We start from the raw sequence: 17838 nt of genomic DNA on the forward strand, positions 1-17838 counted from the left end.
GCCCGATGTCATGAGCTTTCATCTCGAAGGGAAAACTACAACAGTGTGTGATGAAAACTTCAGAAAGTTTGCACTAGTACTTGAATTTTTAGCTTCCTTTTTCCCCCATGAATTTCATTCCTGGAATTGGAGAAGAAAGCTTTCGCAGGGCAAGTAGGAAGAATGATGCTTGATGGAGTCATGTGGACATCCCTGAGAAGAAAAAGCCAAAAAGTGAGGAAACTGGCAGAAGAGAGAGGGATGAAAAGAGAGACATCTTGGATGAGACATGGGAGGGAGGCATGCACATTTCTAAATCCACAGCTTATCACAGATATATTGACTTGTGTACAACAAGAGATTAGGCTGACCAGGAGTATTCCTGAAAATGGTCAAATATCGACATTGTAGGCTGATCCCACCAGTCTGGTTTGACTAGAGGCAGATCTTAGCATGAGACCACCCACTCATTCACTGTTAGAATGGTTCCAAGATGAGACTACCCATCCTCATCATACAGGATGACTTCAACCTTCAGTGTCTATTCACTAACTCTCCTTCTTAAAGGACAAGTTCACCTTCATAGACATGTGGGTTTTTTGTGAATGCAGCAATATTAGTAGAATGGATCTGTGAGAGTTTGAGGGAAATCGGACAATCCGTTCAAAAGTTATGAATTTTTGAAGTTTCTGCTCAGTCACGACTGGATGAGAAGACTACATAGCTTGTGATGTCACACGTGTACAACGACATAAAGAAAGTATAGAGAAAATTCAACATACTTTTATTTTCCTCCCATCATAAAAGAACACTCGATTTCTCTCTTTCAGAAGGCATGGGGAATAATATTACCCTTAACATACATCAGTAGCAAGTCAAAGAAATGTGCGCTTTATTCAAAGAGTAAAGTTTTGTGAAATTCTCTTTTTATTTTCCTTATATAGTTGTACGCATGTGACATCATACACTGTGGTAGTCTTCTCATCCAGCAGTGACTGCGCAGATACTTAAAAAATTCTTGAGTTTTCCTCTATAGAAGATGCATCCATATTACCTATGATATACTGCAATATTTCACATGGTATTTCATGATGTGAATGAAAATGCACCATGAAATATATGTATGCTACAAAATACATCCTGAAATATATGTAGGGTTAGTGATTAAAACTTCACACAAAATATGTGTGTGAGATTGGAGTATGAATAGTAACATGAAATACAACAGATCGTACAGCAGTGTATTCTTCACTTGACATACGTGGCACACTTTGTGTCTTTTCCTGTTGAAGATATGCACAGTGCACGATGCTTCGATACCAGGAATACCATGGTATTTCTTGCTAAGTGAATTACTGCTGTATCTTCTACCATGTTTTTTTGTTTTGTTTTGTTTTGTTTTGTTTTTAGTGCCAGAAAATTCCCGTGGTATTTAATACCAGAATAATTCTGATGTTGATGCACCTCTAGAGTTATTCACAGATGTTTACAGGAAACATCTTTCAATGCCCAAAGAAGAATTTCCTGTAAATTATCTATGATATGTTCTGTGGTAGTTGTCATTGTGTTGAAGAAGAGTCCTAAATCCATCATTGAATCATATCACTAAACCCTCTAGTGACCATCTTTCCTACATATATCTGATTCTGATATGAGCATGGGTCTGCATGGTAATCAATAACAGTTTATTCTTGGATTGTACTGGTGTAACCATTGCTAACTGATGATAGATTAGGAAGCAAGGAAATGTGATGAAACAAGCAAGCATGATACATACTACAATAGCATGCCATGTGAGTCTTGACCCATACTGCTAGCAGCTTTGACTGAGTGAGAAAATGAAAGTCCTTCTTGCTTTCCTAGCTTGCTAATGATATCCAGGTGTGGAGAGATTGTATGGCTTTGGGTATGATAGGTTTTAAAACTTCAGATGGATATCATTTTACCTCTACTGATTGTTCTCGAATGGAATTGATTACCTATGACATTGAATAAAGCTTTGACTATAATTTCACGAGAGATAAAAAAAGTAGAAAGTAATGTCCTGGCAGTCTTCCTACACACCCTCCTCTTTTAAGGCTACTAATGTAGGAGTGGCAAGTGATTCAATTTGTCTCCATGCTGAAAAGAAATAGACCTACTGTTTTTATCCCATGAATATTACAAAACAAAATTAATTATCTGAGGCATATGGTAGGTTTGGGGGCATCACCCAGATTTTTCCTGGAGTTGAATACCTTGTTTCACTCTGCAGAGCAATGCCAGTTCGCCATGAATCTGTCTTATGCTGTGTATATAGTCATCTTCTTCATACCCCTTGTCTGACCATTAGCAGGACATACACTCCAAGCCAGATTTAAGAGATTGACTGACTAAATGAAATAATTTACTAGATTAATTTTTTTTTGTTTCTCTAAAAGTATTGATCTCATTAAATGTCTGCAAGTTTCCCTTGCCTTCATGATAAGCATTTCTATCTTTAGACCTAAGTGCGATCTTCAACCTTTGTAATGTCATTCACACAGACAAAATAGCCCACTAATTGCCGATTGTGATAATATGTCAACCAATCTGCACATGCCCAAAATCTACCGAAATGATGACCTTTTCCCCTAGTGTTCATGTGCTGTTATGATGTGTGTTTTGAAAGATGGGATTAAAAATCTAACGATTATTTGCTTCAGGATTCACATACTTCCTGCGGTGCAAATTATTGCACTGTTTGACTATAATTCTGAAATAATCACAAAATTTCTTGGGATTTCAGTTTGGATTGGAATGTTGATGTGCTATTGAGTAAGATTTTTATGTTCACTCTGGCAAAAATTAAAGATATGGATCACAATGCCACTCTCAAAATTTGTATCCTACTAATTCACATCAGTGTGAATACCACTATGGTTATCTCATACCAGTGCTGCGTCTTTCTTCCCTGCAATAGGTGAGACAGGCAGATGAAAGCTGTGTATTAGTTTTAGAAGATAATCATTTCCGCTAGTGATAATGCCCTCAGCTTTCCCACCTTTCACTATGTTCCCATTTCTCTCTCTCTCTCTCTCTCTCTTTCTCTCTTTGCTTCCTTTCTTTTGGAGTAGGTAGATGACTCTGTCCTCTACCTATCAGGATCTGTGCTTTTAGCATGCCACCCATAGGGCTCCCTACTCACTGTGTTGTCATAACTGTTTCAGTCCTGATATTGTCTGTTGTGTTAATGATAATCAAGGAGAAACTGTTTTAGGAGGTTGAGGCTAAATCAGCACTATACATGACTTGCTCAACTTGCCGGGGAATATTTTATGAAAGCACAAACACTTTGGAATCTTTTGAGTCACTTTGTACTCAGGAATCAAAATATAAGTTTAAGATAAAAACTGTGGGAGGAAAATGGTCCAAGGGTCAAGCTCAGGATGAATATAGAACTGATCTCTTGGTGAGCTCCTTAGTACAACATGACAATCAGGTTTATTTTCTTTCATTTCTGTAGTGCAAACAATATTTAATATAACAGTCAAAGTGGAAGATTTATGTAGTTCAATTGTACTGCAGTTCATTGTATCAGTCCTAGGCTGGTTCTGCTGATAGTGTCAATTTACATTTTTCTCCATATTACAATTGCAGCAGAATCTTGAACAGGACGTGATACCTGTCTCAGTGGACAAGAATCTCACATACGGTACTAGTCATGAACAGGAGATAAATGCACCGATGCTGTCCCATGGATAATACACCATCTATTCACACACACATGATTGTTTCAAATATGTTTTAATGATGACACATTTTTATCATTTGTACACAACTATCCTAGTTTTATTTGTTTTGTTAATAATATTTTCCCTTCTTTCTGTGTCACTCTCTTCACTTATTTGTGCACCAGGTGGGTGATAGTCTACAGAGGAAAATGAGATTGAGACCAGACAAGGCCCAGCTGGTACATCAACACATTCTGGAAGGTACTGTGGTGATTTTCTTAGGATGTTGAACAAAATGATGATGTATGATGATGATGATGAGGAGGAGGAGGAGGAGGAGGAGGAGGATGGTGATGATGGTGATGGTGATGATGAGGATAGTGTTGGTGGTGGTGATGATGGTAGTGGCTATGGGGGTGATAATGCTTATGAGAATATAAATAGTGGTAGTTTCTAATGATCATGACACTAGGGAAGCCAGTAATGATGGTGAGGGTGATGAGTTGTGATGGTACCATCAGTAACCATAGCTGGTAATCATCATATTATTGATGTGAAGGAAGTAATAGTATTGGCAATACTGTGATGATTATGATCTCTGATGTTGGGATTTTACACTTGAAATCTTGTGTTATCAACCTAGCTGTCTTTTATTCCTTTGCATGCATGGCATGTAAGTTTTTACCCATGCAAACATACATTTCACCCATACAAATGTACATTTCACTCATACAAACACACATTTTACCCATACAAACACATATTTTACCCATACAAACACACATTTCACACATACAAACACACATGTCACACATGCAAACACACATTTCACTCATGCAAGCACACATTTTACCCATACAAACACATATTTCACACATACAAACACACATTTTACCCATACAAACACACATTTCACTCATGCAAGCACACATTTTACCCATACAAACACACATTTCACTCATGCAAGCACACATTTTACCCATACAAACACATATTTCACCCATGCAAACAGACATTCATGAACTCACTGTGTGCCTACATGTTTTCATTCTTGACTAGATACTACCATGGAACCAATGGTCAGTGCTACCCATCAGAGACTAAAGAGGGCACGGATAGAACAGGACTTGGACTGCAAGATCAAAAATAGACCAGGACCACTGGAACTCATTGAAGGAAATATCCTGAAGGCAGAGCAGTTTGTAGAGCAAGCAGTCAAGGGTGAGGATTGCAATCATGACAAGATTGTGTAACTCAAGCCCCGAATCTTTCATGACAAGATTATGTAACTCAAGCCCGAATCTTTCATGACAAGATTATGTAACTCAAGCCCTGTTTTAACAGAAGTTACGTTCAGACAGGAGCCCTTAACCTCGAAGTTAGGAAACTTCGAGGTTAGAGCTTGTAGTTAGGGACCGTGAAGACGCACTCGTAGTTAGAAAACCTCGAGGTTTGCTCGATGTTTCGAGCCACGAGAAATCTTATGGTTAGCGCTCTAACCACGAGCCGCGGGGGGTCCTCACTCGTAGTTAAGCACCGTGTGGACACAAAAAACAACGATCTCGAAGTTAAGAGTGACCTCGCCGTAAACTCCAGCCCCCACAATTTCCCTCTGCTTCCGGGTCAACCTCCCAAACGTACACCACAACACTACACGTGAAAAACCTATGACGCACGACACAACAACATCATCTTTTCTTCCCATGCGCTTGATCTCTGAAACTGAACACGTCGAACTCGCTACTGTATTCTATATTCTTCTCCGACGCTAAAAAAAAAAAAATGTTTTCGACGAATATCTTCATAAAGGCATAAAGTCATCAGTGCAGTGCTATCTCTGCATACCATGACAGAGAAAAAGAGTACCTGTAAGCGAGTCCGACAGAGTTGGACTAAAGAATGAATAGACGCCTTGTTAGCAGTGTGGGCTGAAACTTCCGGTTTTGTGGTTTTAACATCGAGTGGGACCCACTCGTAGTTAAGGGGGGCAGAAGCTTAACCTCGAGGTTTCGTAACCTCGAGGTTAAGATTCGTCGTGTGGACACACGTTGTAGTTTGGGGGCAAGAGCTAAACCTCGAGGTTTCCTAACCTCGAGGTTAGGGTCTGCCGTCTGAACGTAACTAGAGTCTTTCAAACCAGAGTTACCTCAACTGTGTCCAAGCAGTCTTTTTTTTTTTTACCTTGCCAGTTACAACAATCCCCGCAAAATGTTGCTCAGACACCGTTGCAGTAACTTTTTCCAAATTTTATCGTAGTCAGCTCGGGTAATTGCCCCTACAACCCTTCTGTTAAAATGCTATTGCAGTAACCTTCCTTTGATACACTCAACACACGTATGCCCAATAGTCCAAACGAATGACCTACCGCTTGCCAATCACAAGCATGGAGTATAACCATGCCCCTTTGCACAGGAATGGAAGGGATGTTATAAAAACCTACTTGGAGAAGGCTTTCAGTGTGTGTCTGTTAAAACAGTTCCCCTCACTCTTTCTTGCAGTGTTATTATCCAAGGCGAGGAATTTGTTCTCCATGCTTCCCAACATTGTCAGGGTAAAGTCTGTTAAAACAGGGCTGTAGTAACCAGTGCAGTAAGTTAGCTTTCTTTGATTTGTCATAAGAATTATTCTAAAAAGGAATGATACTAAGTCATGCTGGGAGGTAGAGGTATAGAGAGCCATTGGACAAAGTTTTCCATGGTATTATGCACGGCACTGTAAAAGTTATGATATTCAGTACTGACAGTGATAGGACTCAGAGACTGTCAGTAGCTTACAATGTTCAGGGCTGAAAGCACTCTAACTACAGATACATGTCACATTTGCAACAATTCAATGAATGAAGTCAATTTTTCTTGTTCGCTTCAATGCAGATGGCAAGGTGAAATTCTTGAAGACCAGCAGCATGGAGACATGTGACACATCAGCATTCAACTTTGATGAAGATAGTCAAGAAGGGTGTAGTGATGATCCCCTCTCACCACCTCAGTCTTACTCTCAGCAGTCAGATAACCCTCCCAGCAGTGTTGGCAGCGTCCCATCACCACCTGACTTCACTTCCTACTATGACAAGCAGCAAGCTAACACTTACAGTATCACATCTACATCCAGTAGTCCTGGCCACATCAAGATGCCTCCAACACCATCATCAACAATTACCATAAAGCAGGAGCCAGGTGTGACCAGCCCTTCCCCCTTCAGCAGTGTGGCTAACGTCACCTCCTCCTCTCCCTCTAGTGGTAAGAGCAGTGCCTCCTCATCTTCAAACTCCAGAAATGCTCGAAAGAAGCAGACAAAGCGTAACAAACCCAAGGAGATCAAGTTTCATGAATACAAGCCACCTAATGAGACAGCCAGCAAACTGTCTATTCCACCTAACAATGGCAACCCCTACAACCTCCTTTTGATGCAGCAACAGCTGCTCTTACAACTTCAGCTCCTGCAGCAGCAGCACCACCAACTCATCCTTCCTAATGCCCCCAGTATGACCTCCTCAAAGCTCTCTCCTATCAACCCAGGTGCACAGTCTCCAAGTAGCACTACTGTAACAAGCTCTTCATCACCTGTGCCTCAGGACAAACTGAGCACAGTCAACGCAAAGACACGGATTCTTTCCAACCTTGAAGATATGAAAGTGTCAGAGCTCAAGATGGAGCTAAAAAACAGAGGACTTCATGTGTCAGGCACAAAGCCACAACTAGTGGAGCGATTACGCCCATATGCCGATGTTTCGATGTCACCCATTTCCACGGCAACCACATCCAATCAAGATGTGACTTCCTCCTCTACTGGTTCTATTGGAGGCACGAAGGTTACCAGCTCTACAGACATGGGCCAGGAGGTAGCCAGTGAGACCAGCAGCGCCAGGCCATCCATGAGTTCCCCTCCAGTGTCACCTCCTGATTTTAAATCACCTCTTTCAGTGTCATCAGAGCCATCAGAACCACCTTCCCCAGGCAGTGCCTTTGATCCCATGTCCCCAATCACATTCCAAGTGGCCCCACAGACAACCGTTCCCAGCTCCTGTTCCTCCCTTCCAGTATCCTCACCACCCTCAGTCTTCAGCCAGGGTTCTGATACCCAGCAGAAGCAAGCAACTCCCCCTGTTTCACTGCTCTCACAAGTCACAGGAAAGCACACCATGCCTACAGAAAGCAGTGAAAGCAGCTTGCGGTTGGAAATGATGGACATGTCAGCAGAATTGGGCTTTGCAGCATCCCAGGTCGACAGTGACATCTTGAGAAAGCAGCAACAGAAGATAGAGGAACTTCAGAGAGCTCTGACATTATCACAGCTCCAACTGCGACAGCAACAACAGACGCAGTACTTGCCAACACCCCCACCACCACCTCCACCCCCACCACCACCTCATCCTGCAGCAGTGGCTGCAGCAGCCGCTGTTAGCCAGTCGTCTCCCACAGGCTCTCCTATGAAGCTATCCAGTATGAATGTCTTGCCTTCAAGCCTGTCTTCTACCATGTCCCTTCCTACCACCATCACCTCCACCACCATTCCCCCTCCTATGTCCAGCCAAGTCAAGTCCCAGTCTCCACCTAAACAGGTCATTTCACCTGTGTTCCAAGCACAGGATTTACTGCACTCCCTTGGCCAAGGTCAGAGAGCATTCTCCTTCTCCACTCCTCCCCCAAACAGCCAGCCTTTCCAGTTCTCTGCCAAGACCTCCACTGATTCTAAGCCAGCCATGGTGGCTAATGGAGTTGTGTCGGGACAGAAATCCTCGTCTCTGCCCAGCAGTCCCACAGATCCTGCAATGATGAACATGTTCAGTGTGGGGGCAGGTTTCAGCAGTCCCCCACCAAATTATGAAGAAGCTGTGAGACAGAGCAAGGAGAGGCAGAGGAAGGAACGGGTATGTCATAGAATCAGTTTATCTTAGAAGGAACGGGTATGTCATAGAATCAGTTTATCTTAGAAGGAACGGGTATGTCATGGAATCAGTTTATCTTAGAAGGAACGGGTATGTCATGGAATCAGTTTATCTTAGAAGGAACAGGTATGTCATAGAATCAGTTTATCTTAGAAGGAACGGGTATGTCATGGAATCAGTTTATCTTAGAAGTAAAGGGGTATGTCATAGAATCAGTTTATCTTAGAAGGAATGGGTATGTCATAGAATCAGTTTATCTTAGAAGTAAAGGGGTATGTCATAGAATCAGTTTATCTTAGAAGTAAAGGGGTATGTCATGGAATCAGTTTATCTTAGAAGTAAAGGAGTGCAATGAACATAGAATCCTCAATGTAACATAGTTGGTATTTGCTCATGTAAATGTGTATCTGTTCTGTGTTTCTCTGACTGGTTTAGTGCAGTTGAGGTTGATAGATTTCAGTCTTCAGTTTATACTGTCGAAGCTGCCGCTGGCATTGCCACAGGCATTCAATGCATTTAGTGTAGACAATAACTTCCAGATGCATGTTAAATTTGTGATTCTTGGCTCTCGCAAAATTTGTGAAATTAAAATGCATAGCAAATAACATGATGTTATGAATGCACCTACAATCTTATAATGATCTGTTTTTTTTGTATGTTTGTTGTGTGTCTTTCTTCAGGCCCATCTGGGAAACCTGCTGAACCCAGGAAGCACTGAGTCAGGAGAGCTACGAATGACAAAGAGTCAGGACCTCGATGACTTGTTAGAGGTGTTGGTGGATCATGGCTGTAAGTAGTGTGATTCTTCTTACGGCTTATTTCACTTGTCAGTCTTCGCTTGTACAGAACCAGTTCCTGGTTGCATTCCAATCGCATGATCTCTGAACTCTGAACTCTCCTGTGTACTAGAAATTATTTCAATAATCCAATATATAGTAATGTGTAATAAAGGAGACCTTTTTAAGACTTGTCTGGGTGTATTCAGGAGTGAGCGATATACGGGTCTACATTGCAAGAAAACACCAAGTGATGTATCGTTACACAGCCTCAAACCGGCAAGAGACTGCATGAATATTTTCCATTTGTGTAGTCAGTAAGCATATATATGATAAGAATAGTTGTTATATGGTGGTGTATCTGTCATATAGCACTCACAAGCCTTAGTCTGGCAGTACCCTTTAAATGTGATTGTGAAAACCTTTGGTATACAATCCGATGTATGCCACTTTATCAAAACCTGCATTTTGCCAAGTGTTACGTCTTCAAAAACATTCTATTGCAATTTTATATGTGTGACATAGAGAACGTTTTAGAAAAAAAGAACAATGTTCTCACCTTGATTGTTGCATCAATACCTGCCTAAATAATGGAGAATCTGAACGTGAAGTGTTGGCAATTGCAGCACAATGCTAATACTTCAGTGATTGATGAGTGATACATATCCAGAAGACTGAACAGAATCGTTCTAGTCATAGGTCATAGATCATTGACTTATGCTTGTAATTGTGATCATTAAGACATTTTATTGTATATGTTACACTTCTCTTTTACTCCACTTTTAGATCAAATTCCGACCACTCCAAAGAACAAGGATATGATTAACCTTAGTACAACACGGCTGCCTCAGCCTCATGCCTCCATGCCTGGACTGAGCATTGGGCCAACTACCAGTGCACAGAGACTCACTCAAAGCAGCCCATCAACATCGATGACTACCAGCCATCAAAATCATCCCCATCAACATCATCACCAGACTCCACCTCCCCCTCCTCCCCATCCACAGCAGCAGCAGCAGCAACAACAGCTTACCAACCCTGCCACACCCATCACAATCCCCCACACCTCTACCAGCTTGGCAGCAGCACCATCCCCATCACCAGTGGAGCTTCCAATGGATGTTGATGGTTCTGATCTTGCACTGCCCTCCCTGGACCTTGGTAAGCCTCAGCAGGATGTCCATAGAGACAACCAGCTGGCATCCTCCAGCCTCGCTGATAAGGACAATGGTAACATGCTACCATTTGATCTGCCAAGTATGCAGGTAGACAGTGATACCAACTTTTGGTCTGTGAGTGGGGACGGGGCATCACTTAGTAGTGGTATGCTTGGCCAGCCATCGGGCAGTGACTCAGAGATGAACTGGCTTGACCTCATGATGCCCTCTACAGGATCAGGTCTCACACCTGTAAGTGTGACTCCACCAACCAGTATAGGGGCAGAGGGGACACCCCTTGGAAAGGAGCCATTTTCTCTCAACCTGTTTGACCTTAATGATGATGCTTGGGACATACATGTAACAGACTGATAGAAGATGCTCATGACATCTTCTTTATTTCTTTTTATGAATATGTTTAACAAATTCCATATGACAAATTACCTTCACATCACGATACTTCCAGTCAGTGCAACAGAGACTGCAGTGTATGTTGCTCAATATTTTTGGCTGTATGTTCAAACCTCCCATTCATATGTCCCTGGAGCTGTTTTGGGAGTTCTGGATTTCTCCTACTTTTGTGTTTCTTTTGCTCATTACAATGAGACAGACTTGACATTTCCAAATTCATTTTCCTTTTTCTCATGTTTTTGTCATTTTGAGAGAGTTTTAGGTGTCAAGAGTTTTGTAGGCGATGGACATTGTTGCGAGAAATATGCCAGCAGGCATTCACCTTAGTTACCATTCAGTCTCTTATCAAGGTTACTGATTGACTGGCTGTGTTACCTGTCTGTCATACCATGGCTCTTACTCTAGGCAAGAGACGAGCCACAGTTCAGGCAAGGATCACCGCATAGTATATGTTTCAGTTTAGCATTGGTCAGCACCAAGTTTGTGAAAGCCACATTTGGCTCTGAAAAAGCTTTAGATACATGGTGATCTTTACTTAATGTCATGGACAACTGCAATTTGTAAAAGTTTATGTCTTTGTGTGAATGGAGGGTGTGTGCTAGTGTATGAAGTAAATAACTAAGATTTAAAAACAGAGTCTCTGGACTTATTATATAGTGATGCACAAATATCTGCAATCCTTATTCTATGCTATTCAAGTGTTCATGGATATTTGAAGATGTTTAACGATTTGAAAGTGAAAAACAGCAAGAGAAGTGAACTCAAAATGACCCAGCAGCATGTAATTGTAGGACCATCCTGCAATAGAACATTCTACTGCAAGTGGCATTATGGACTACATTGTATCTACCCATGTAAAGGAGTACTAGGGTTAGATTTTGTTGAAAGTTTGTCCTACAAGACCTGTGGTGATGAATATTTGGATTGATATCAATGATTTGTAACTTCTTTATTTTTCTCCCTCCTCAGATAGAATGCCTAGCAATACTGCAGTTTGCAGTTTAGGGAAATATGCTACAACAAAATGAGGGAAAACCCCCAAATTTGTGGAAATGTCTTACTTTGTCTGATGAACTTGATATTGAAGTTGCATTATGAGTCACTTCTGCATTGTAGTTCAGACATAGTTTTGTGTGTGTGTGTTTGTGTGTATAGAACTTTGAGGTAATATCCTAAGACAAAGAAAATCAACATCTTGGGTACATGCACACATTTAGAGGGACATATACGTGTACATGTACTTTTTAGATACGGGAATTCATCAAATTTTCCACCTCTCTGGGGCAGTTTTTCTCCCTGAGATTAACAGAATAGCTTCAAACATAATTGGACCTTTTACCCTAGTCATTACAAAGCATCAAAGAATTGCACTCATATGTCGTGTTTAAAAAATGAAACAAAAGGGGAAAAATACAAACATGATGGGTTGAGATGAACAGCTGGGGACCGTTTCATGAAACTTTTTGTCAGTGATTTACACTGACAACTGTTAAAAGCTACTGAAATCCTTGCGTCTGATTGGCTGATAGCAAATTTGTCGGTGAAAATGCCCCCCAGGATTTCATGCCTCAGGAGAGACCTGTTCACATGAAGTATGTAAGAGAATACATTAGCCTCATTCAGACACACCAAATAACTTATCGTTTTCTCTCTTTTTTCTTTTTCGGTTTTTGGTTTTGCCGCGCGATGTGAAAATAAAAATTAAACAAATCTTTCATCCCACAATGCAACTCAACACACTAGGTTACACACTCAGGTGCTGGGATCACCCTCCTGTCATTTGTTGAGGTACATGTATGCACAGTCTGGACATTCAAGTGCATCATTTGGAGCCAAGTGACCCTTTTCTTTTCGCTGTGTGTGAACATGGGCAAAATCAATTTGATTTTCACTTTGGGATGAAAGAAAAAAAAACTCACTGCTGTGTGTGAATGCAGCTATTATTTTCTTGTGTTCAATTAGATCTACCACCTGAATCTACAGACTTATCTCTTTTTACCCATCTCACTCTCTCTTTAGATTGTCTGTAAGTGAGGCTGCTCTTTGAAAAACACCCTAGATAATGTGATGAGTATGGTGATAACCAATAGTGTTTGGTTACCAATCTATTAACCCCGGACCATAGCAAATTTTTCACCAGATTTATGAGTGCAAAGGGCATACCTGACTCAGAATGTCATCTTACTTGTACCGAGTGATTCCCTTAGTTGGAGGGGTCAATTAATTCCTGTAGCTAGCATTCTTCACAAGAGATATGATATGGCTATCAAGACTTCATTTTGCAACAAATATGTATTTTTATCATTTTACAAACCACAGAGATAGTCGCTGCATGCAGTCTATCTGTGAAAAGTAATGGTAATGCATAATGAGTCCATGTGAACATGATACCATTTCTCTGTACTGCAAATACTGTTGAAATACTGACTTTAAAACCACCCCTTGCCATGGGACATAGGTCCTTTGTAGATATTTTCAAGATGGAAGTTATGCTGGTGGGTTTTTTTTTTCATATGTAGTTTGATGTTGTTTGTATTGTTCTTCTAGTATGATTTTTTGGTAGGATATGATGACTTGAGTGAACTTTGTTGGCTCTTTATCCTGTCATGCTTAGATAGTAGCAACGTTATATTTGAGTTTAGGAACACTTGATGTTTCCATCTGAGGAGTGTAGAAGGTTGGTGATTCTTTTGTTACTATCTTCTCTCTTTCCAATTCTGTCAAACATGATTCATCTAGCAAGCATTCCACCTCTGTGCCAAGTATAGAGGTAGTCTTATGTTCAGTCTCTGCGTATTCATTTTTTTTTTTCAGATTCCTCCTCCATATTTGAGTCTTCATTATCTCTTCTTCTTTCTCTCTCATTTCTTTCCTCCCTTATTTGTTATTTTGTTATTTGTTTATTTATTTGCAGTTTAAGGTTCTGTAAACATGTGTTCAATTGTTGATTGTTTGGTGTTTGGATTTGATGTGGGTTAGTTGGGAATGCAAGAACTTCTGTAGGTTTTCAACAGCTTTGATGCATTTCAGGTAGCTATTTCCTTCTCTTTTCTTTGTGTTTCCAATATGTTTTGATAGACGATATACTGTCTCTATTTAATTTATCATCTCATGCATATCTTTCCAGTCCAATAGAATTCACATAATTTGTAAATAAGAGTAAGTTTACAAAATGAGTATTATCATGAATATCGATATTAATCATAATGAATATAAGAATAGAGTAAAAAATTTGGGGTGGTTTTGTGTAATTTTTTTCAGAAATTTGAAAGCATCAAGACTGAGTTCCCCCAGTATATTTCTGAGGTGTATATGTTGTATCAGAATATGTAAAGTAAGATGTTGTATATAGAACTCTGTGATATACCAAGTGTGATTAATTTTCTTTTCTTTTTATAATTACTCATCAAAATCAAATGACGGCCTAAAGTTGTAGATATTAGTTTGGTGTTGAAATGCTATGCAAACAGATACATCACCATCAAAGACAGAAAAAGTTTGAAAAAAAAACAAAGAAACAAACAAAATGTTCAAATTGTTTGGTCTTCCACAGTCACTTTGCTATATTTTAATTGTCGTATTTTGTGTGATATTGTAATATATAAATAATATAGGACATTTCTAGAATTGAGAAAGAATCATCAATGAAGAGTGGGTATCATTAGTGTGCTCACTGTGCAAGTCTATGTGGTGTCACTTCGTGGTTTGTTGGGAATTCCACTGTTATTTGAGTGTTGGAGGTGAAGGACTTATTTAAGAGGTGAAAGTTTTATTTTGAACCAATCAAGTACTGCAATATATGTTTTATAAATATTGGTGGTATGCAATAGAAGTAGTTTCTTTCAAGAATTTATTAGTAATTATTTGTGGTGATGCATGAAAGCATGCACATTCCCAACATTGAATATATCCTATCATTAAAAGAACAAAACACAATAGTTTTGTGTCTGCTAGCATTTCTGCAAATTAAAGCCAAACCCAGTGTAAATAAACACTGAGTTTCAAGGTGGCAATCCCCATATATAAAGATGTTTTTCAAGTAGAAAAACTTATGTTTGTGCCACAGTATTACATTATTTCTTTTTGATGAATACACCCTTTTGTTCACAATGGGCTTCTTAGATTGAAAGTGTATCAATGTCTTGAAAAGCAATTTAGTGACATGAAAGAGTATAAGAAGAATATTCCAAATTGCTCTAAAACATGTATGTGTCTTGAATTTTTACTTGTCAACAGGCAATATCAGTAGGCAATGATCGCACAGATTGGATATTTTCATGTGGATCTTTACGTGTAGTATACATATGTGCACAATGGCTTGGCCAACTGTAGCAACATACCATACACTCACCTAATACTGTATGCTGAGTGCGGGGTTCAGACACTTCATGTTTTCCGTGGTACTGAGGCAATTTGCAATGTATGGGGGTGTACTGTGCGTAGCATGCATGCAGCATTCACATTCACAATTACACAGCTTTGATGATTTTGTATTAGCTGCAATGAGTGGATACATACAAGGAAATCACAGACACACATGGAAAGGGTATTTATGAAATTCTTTTTGGAATGAACTTCATAAGCACTGGCTTTAAAATCAATGTTTAGTAAATCATGGAGGAAATTCAAAAGCAATGAGAAGTTTATTTGGAATACCTCTAAGGGCCTCTTCCACGTCACATTTTTGGGATATTAATACTCCTTAAATATAAGTGTGTCAAAGGGCTTTGGCAGACAACTTTGTGTTAATTATCTGGGTGAAAGTGAACAAGAACCACACATGGCTCTCTAAGCCATTTGCCCACAGCCCCCCCCCCCCCCCAAAAAAAAAAAAAATAATAATAATAATAATAGTAAATGAATAAATAAATAATAATAAATAGATAAATGAATAGATAAATCCTAGAAGCAAATAGTGAAATCTGCTTGTCTCCCTACCAACTTAAGGCAAATGTGAGATGGTCTATTAGCTCCTATACATTATGTTTTCTTACCACAGTGACCCATGTAAGTAGGAACTGGCTATCTATCTACCTACTGATAAATTATAGTTTCTGCATAGTTATATGTACCATGGTATAAAAGAATGTACCTTTCCAGAGATGAAGCACAAATCCTACCCTTTGTTTGTATAAGGAGATCATTATAAACTAGCTGTGTAAAAACCTGCATTCCTGTGACAGGAAGATTTATCCATACTTAATTTACAACTTGAGACTTTCCCCTCTTGGAAGAGAATAAGGAATTTATTATAAAGTCATTGTACAAAGCCGCAGGATCCCATACTCTTTAAATGATCCTTACAGAACACCTCATCAATATTTTTCCTGTATCATTTTACATTTTTGATGAAGATTTTCTGTTGCTTTGTACATGTTTCATTTGTTTCATAGTGCACATTCTTGTACATTAAATAAAAAGAGGAAATATCCCAACACCCATGATAATACATCTAATAATAGTAGAGGTTGAAGGTTTATTCCGATAAAGCGTAAGTTACCAGTCTAGATTTACAAGTGTATTTGCATTGAAACAGAGTAATGTAACATAGTAAAGCTCTGTGAAGTTTTAGAAGTCTAAGAAGAGAAGTTAATGTGTGTATCATACCCATATGTAGGACAATCATTACTGTACAAGTGGTTTCTTTCGCGTACAGAAACTTTCGCGGTTTCCATCGGTGCCGACTTTTTCGCGTGTGTTTAAATTCGCGGTCGGTAATGATAGCGTTGTAACAAGCTACGAGTTCAAAACATTTGCGCGTGATGTTAAATTCGCGGTTCAACCTCAAAGCGCAAAAAGCGCGAAAATAAAGCCACCGCGAAAGAAACCACTTATACAGTATGTTGCTTCAAAATATTTTGAAGAAATGTTTGTGCATGAAGTTAATAGTCAGTGCTTGTCCTTAATCGAGTGAATGAAGACAAACTTGATAACTTTCACTGTTTTCAGTGCTTTGCTTCAATTTGGAATTCTGGCAAGAGCCCCATATGCTCTGGAGCTAGATTCATTGCATATCACTTGTAAACCCTAGGTAATTCAGTAGGGTAAAATGAAAAGAAGGATAAATGTACCTTTTCAAGAGCTAATTTTGAGTATATCAGTGGTATCAAGGAAATAAGGAAGAATTTGTTGACTTTCACACTAAATATCTACTTCTTTTCTGTGGAAGACAAGAAATCATGATTTTGATAAGCCACAACTGTCTGAACAAATTAGGTGATAATAATAATGTAAGATGTTGCAAAAACATGGAAGATATATAATGGTAATGGTAATGAGAGTTATGATGATAGTAATGATAAGCATGATTATTATAATGATAACAGCAACAATAACAATGATAATAATAATGATAATTATAATAATAATAATAATAATAATAATGATAATAATAATAATAATAATAATAATAATGATAATAATGATAATGATAATAGTAATAGCAATAATGATAATGATAATAATGATAATAAAATTATAGTACAGATAATAGTCATCATCATAATCTTAATAGTAATCATACTAATAATTATTATTACCAACACTTAAATAGTGCATAACCTTATATGTATGTCTCTATGCGCTCAAGAAAAGGAAAGACTATAGTCAAATATACAGTTGCAATTGCAATGGTATGATCTATGATGTCCATTGAATATATCTACTTGTTTTTATATGTGTGTGTGCATCTGTATTTATGTTTTTTGCACCCTTGTGTGTGTGTACGTATTTCATGAAGAAAAAAAGGCCTTGAAGTTTTGATTTGTATTAAGAAATGGAAGGAAAGAGAAAAAGACTTGTCATGAAATGTTGCTATACTGTACAGACTTCCCTTTTGATTGTCACCAGCAGTGAAGTAGTGGCTTATACATTAAAAGCTTCATGCAATTAAAAGTCACTTAATATCACTTGTTTCTTTCGTCGTACACATTTTGCTG

General features: G+C 39.0%; 1 protein-coding gene across 2 annotated transcripts in view; it reads left to right on the top strand.

Annotated features, from left to right (window-relative positions):
* The window catches only part of LOC139734950 (uncharacterized), a 164962-nt gene extending 149288 nt beyond the window's left edge, over positions 1 to 15674 (top strand). For both annotated transcript variants that reach the window (XM_071645727.1, XM_071645728.1), the window contains 5 exons: positions 3857 to 3932; positions 4731 to 4892; positions 6542 to 8538; positions 9237 to 9345; positions 10119 to 15674. In XM_071645727.1, coding sequence (XP_071501828.1) covers positions 3857 to 3932; positions 4731 to 4892; positions 6542 to 8538; positions 9237 to 9345; positions 10119 to 10861 — 3087 coding nt within the window. In that variant the 3' untranslated portion in view covers positions 10862 to 15674. The remainder of the gene's footprint in view (positions 1 to 3856; positions 3933 to 4730; positions 4893 to 6541; positions 8539 to 9236; positions 9346 to 10118) is intronic.
* Positions 15675 to 17838: the final 2164 nt, after the last annotated feature.

Source organism: Diadema antillarum, unplaced genomic scaffold (genome assembly GCF_040938485.1).
Source record: "Diadema antillarum isolate AM-2024a unplaced genomic scaffold, OU_Dant_1.0 seq00000554_RagTag, whole genome shotgun sequence".
NCBI classification, from domain to species: domain Eukaryota; kingdom Metazoa; phylum Echinodermata; class Echinoidea; order Diadematoida; family Diadematidae; genus Diadema; species Diadema antillarum.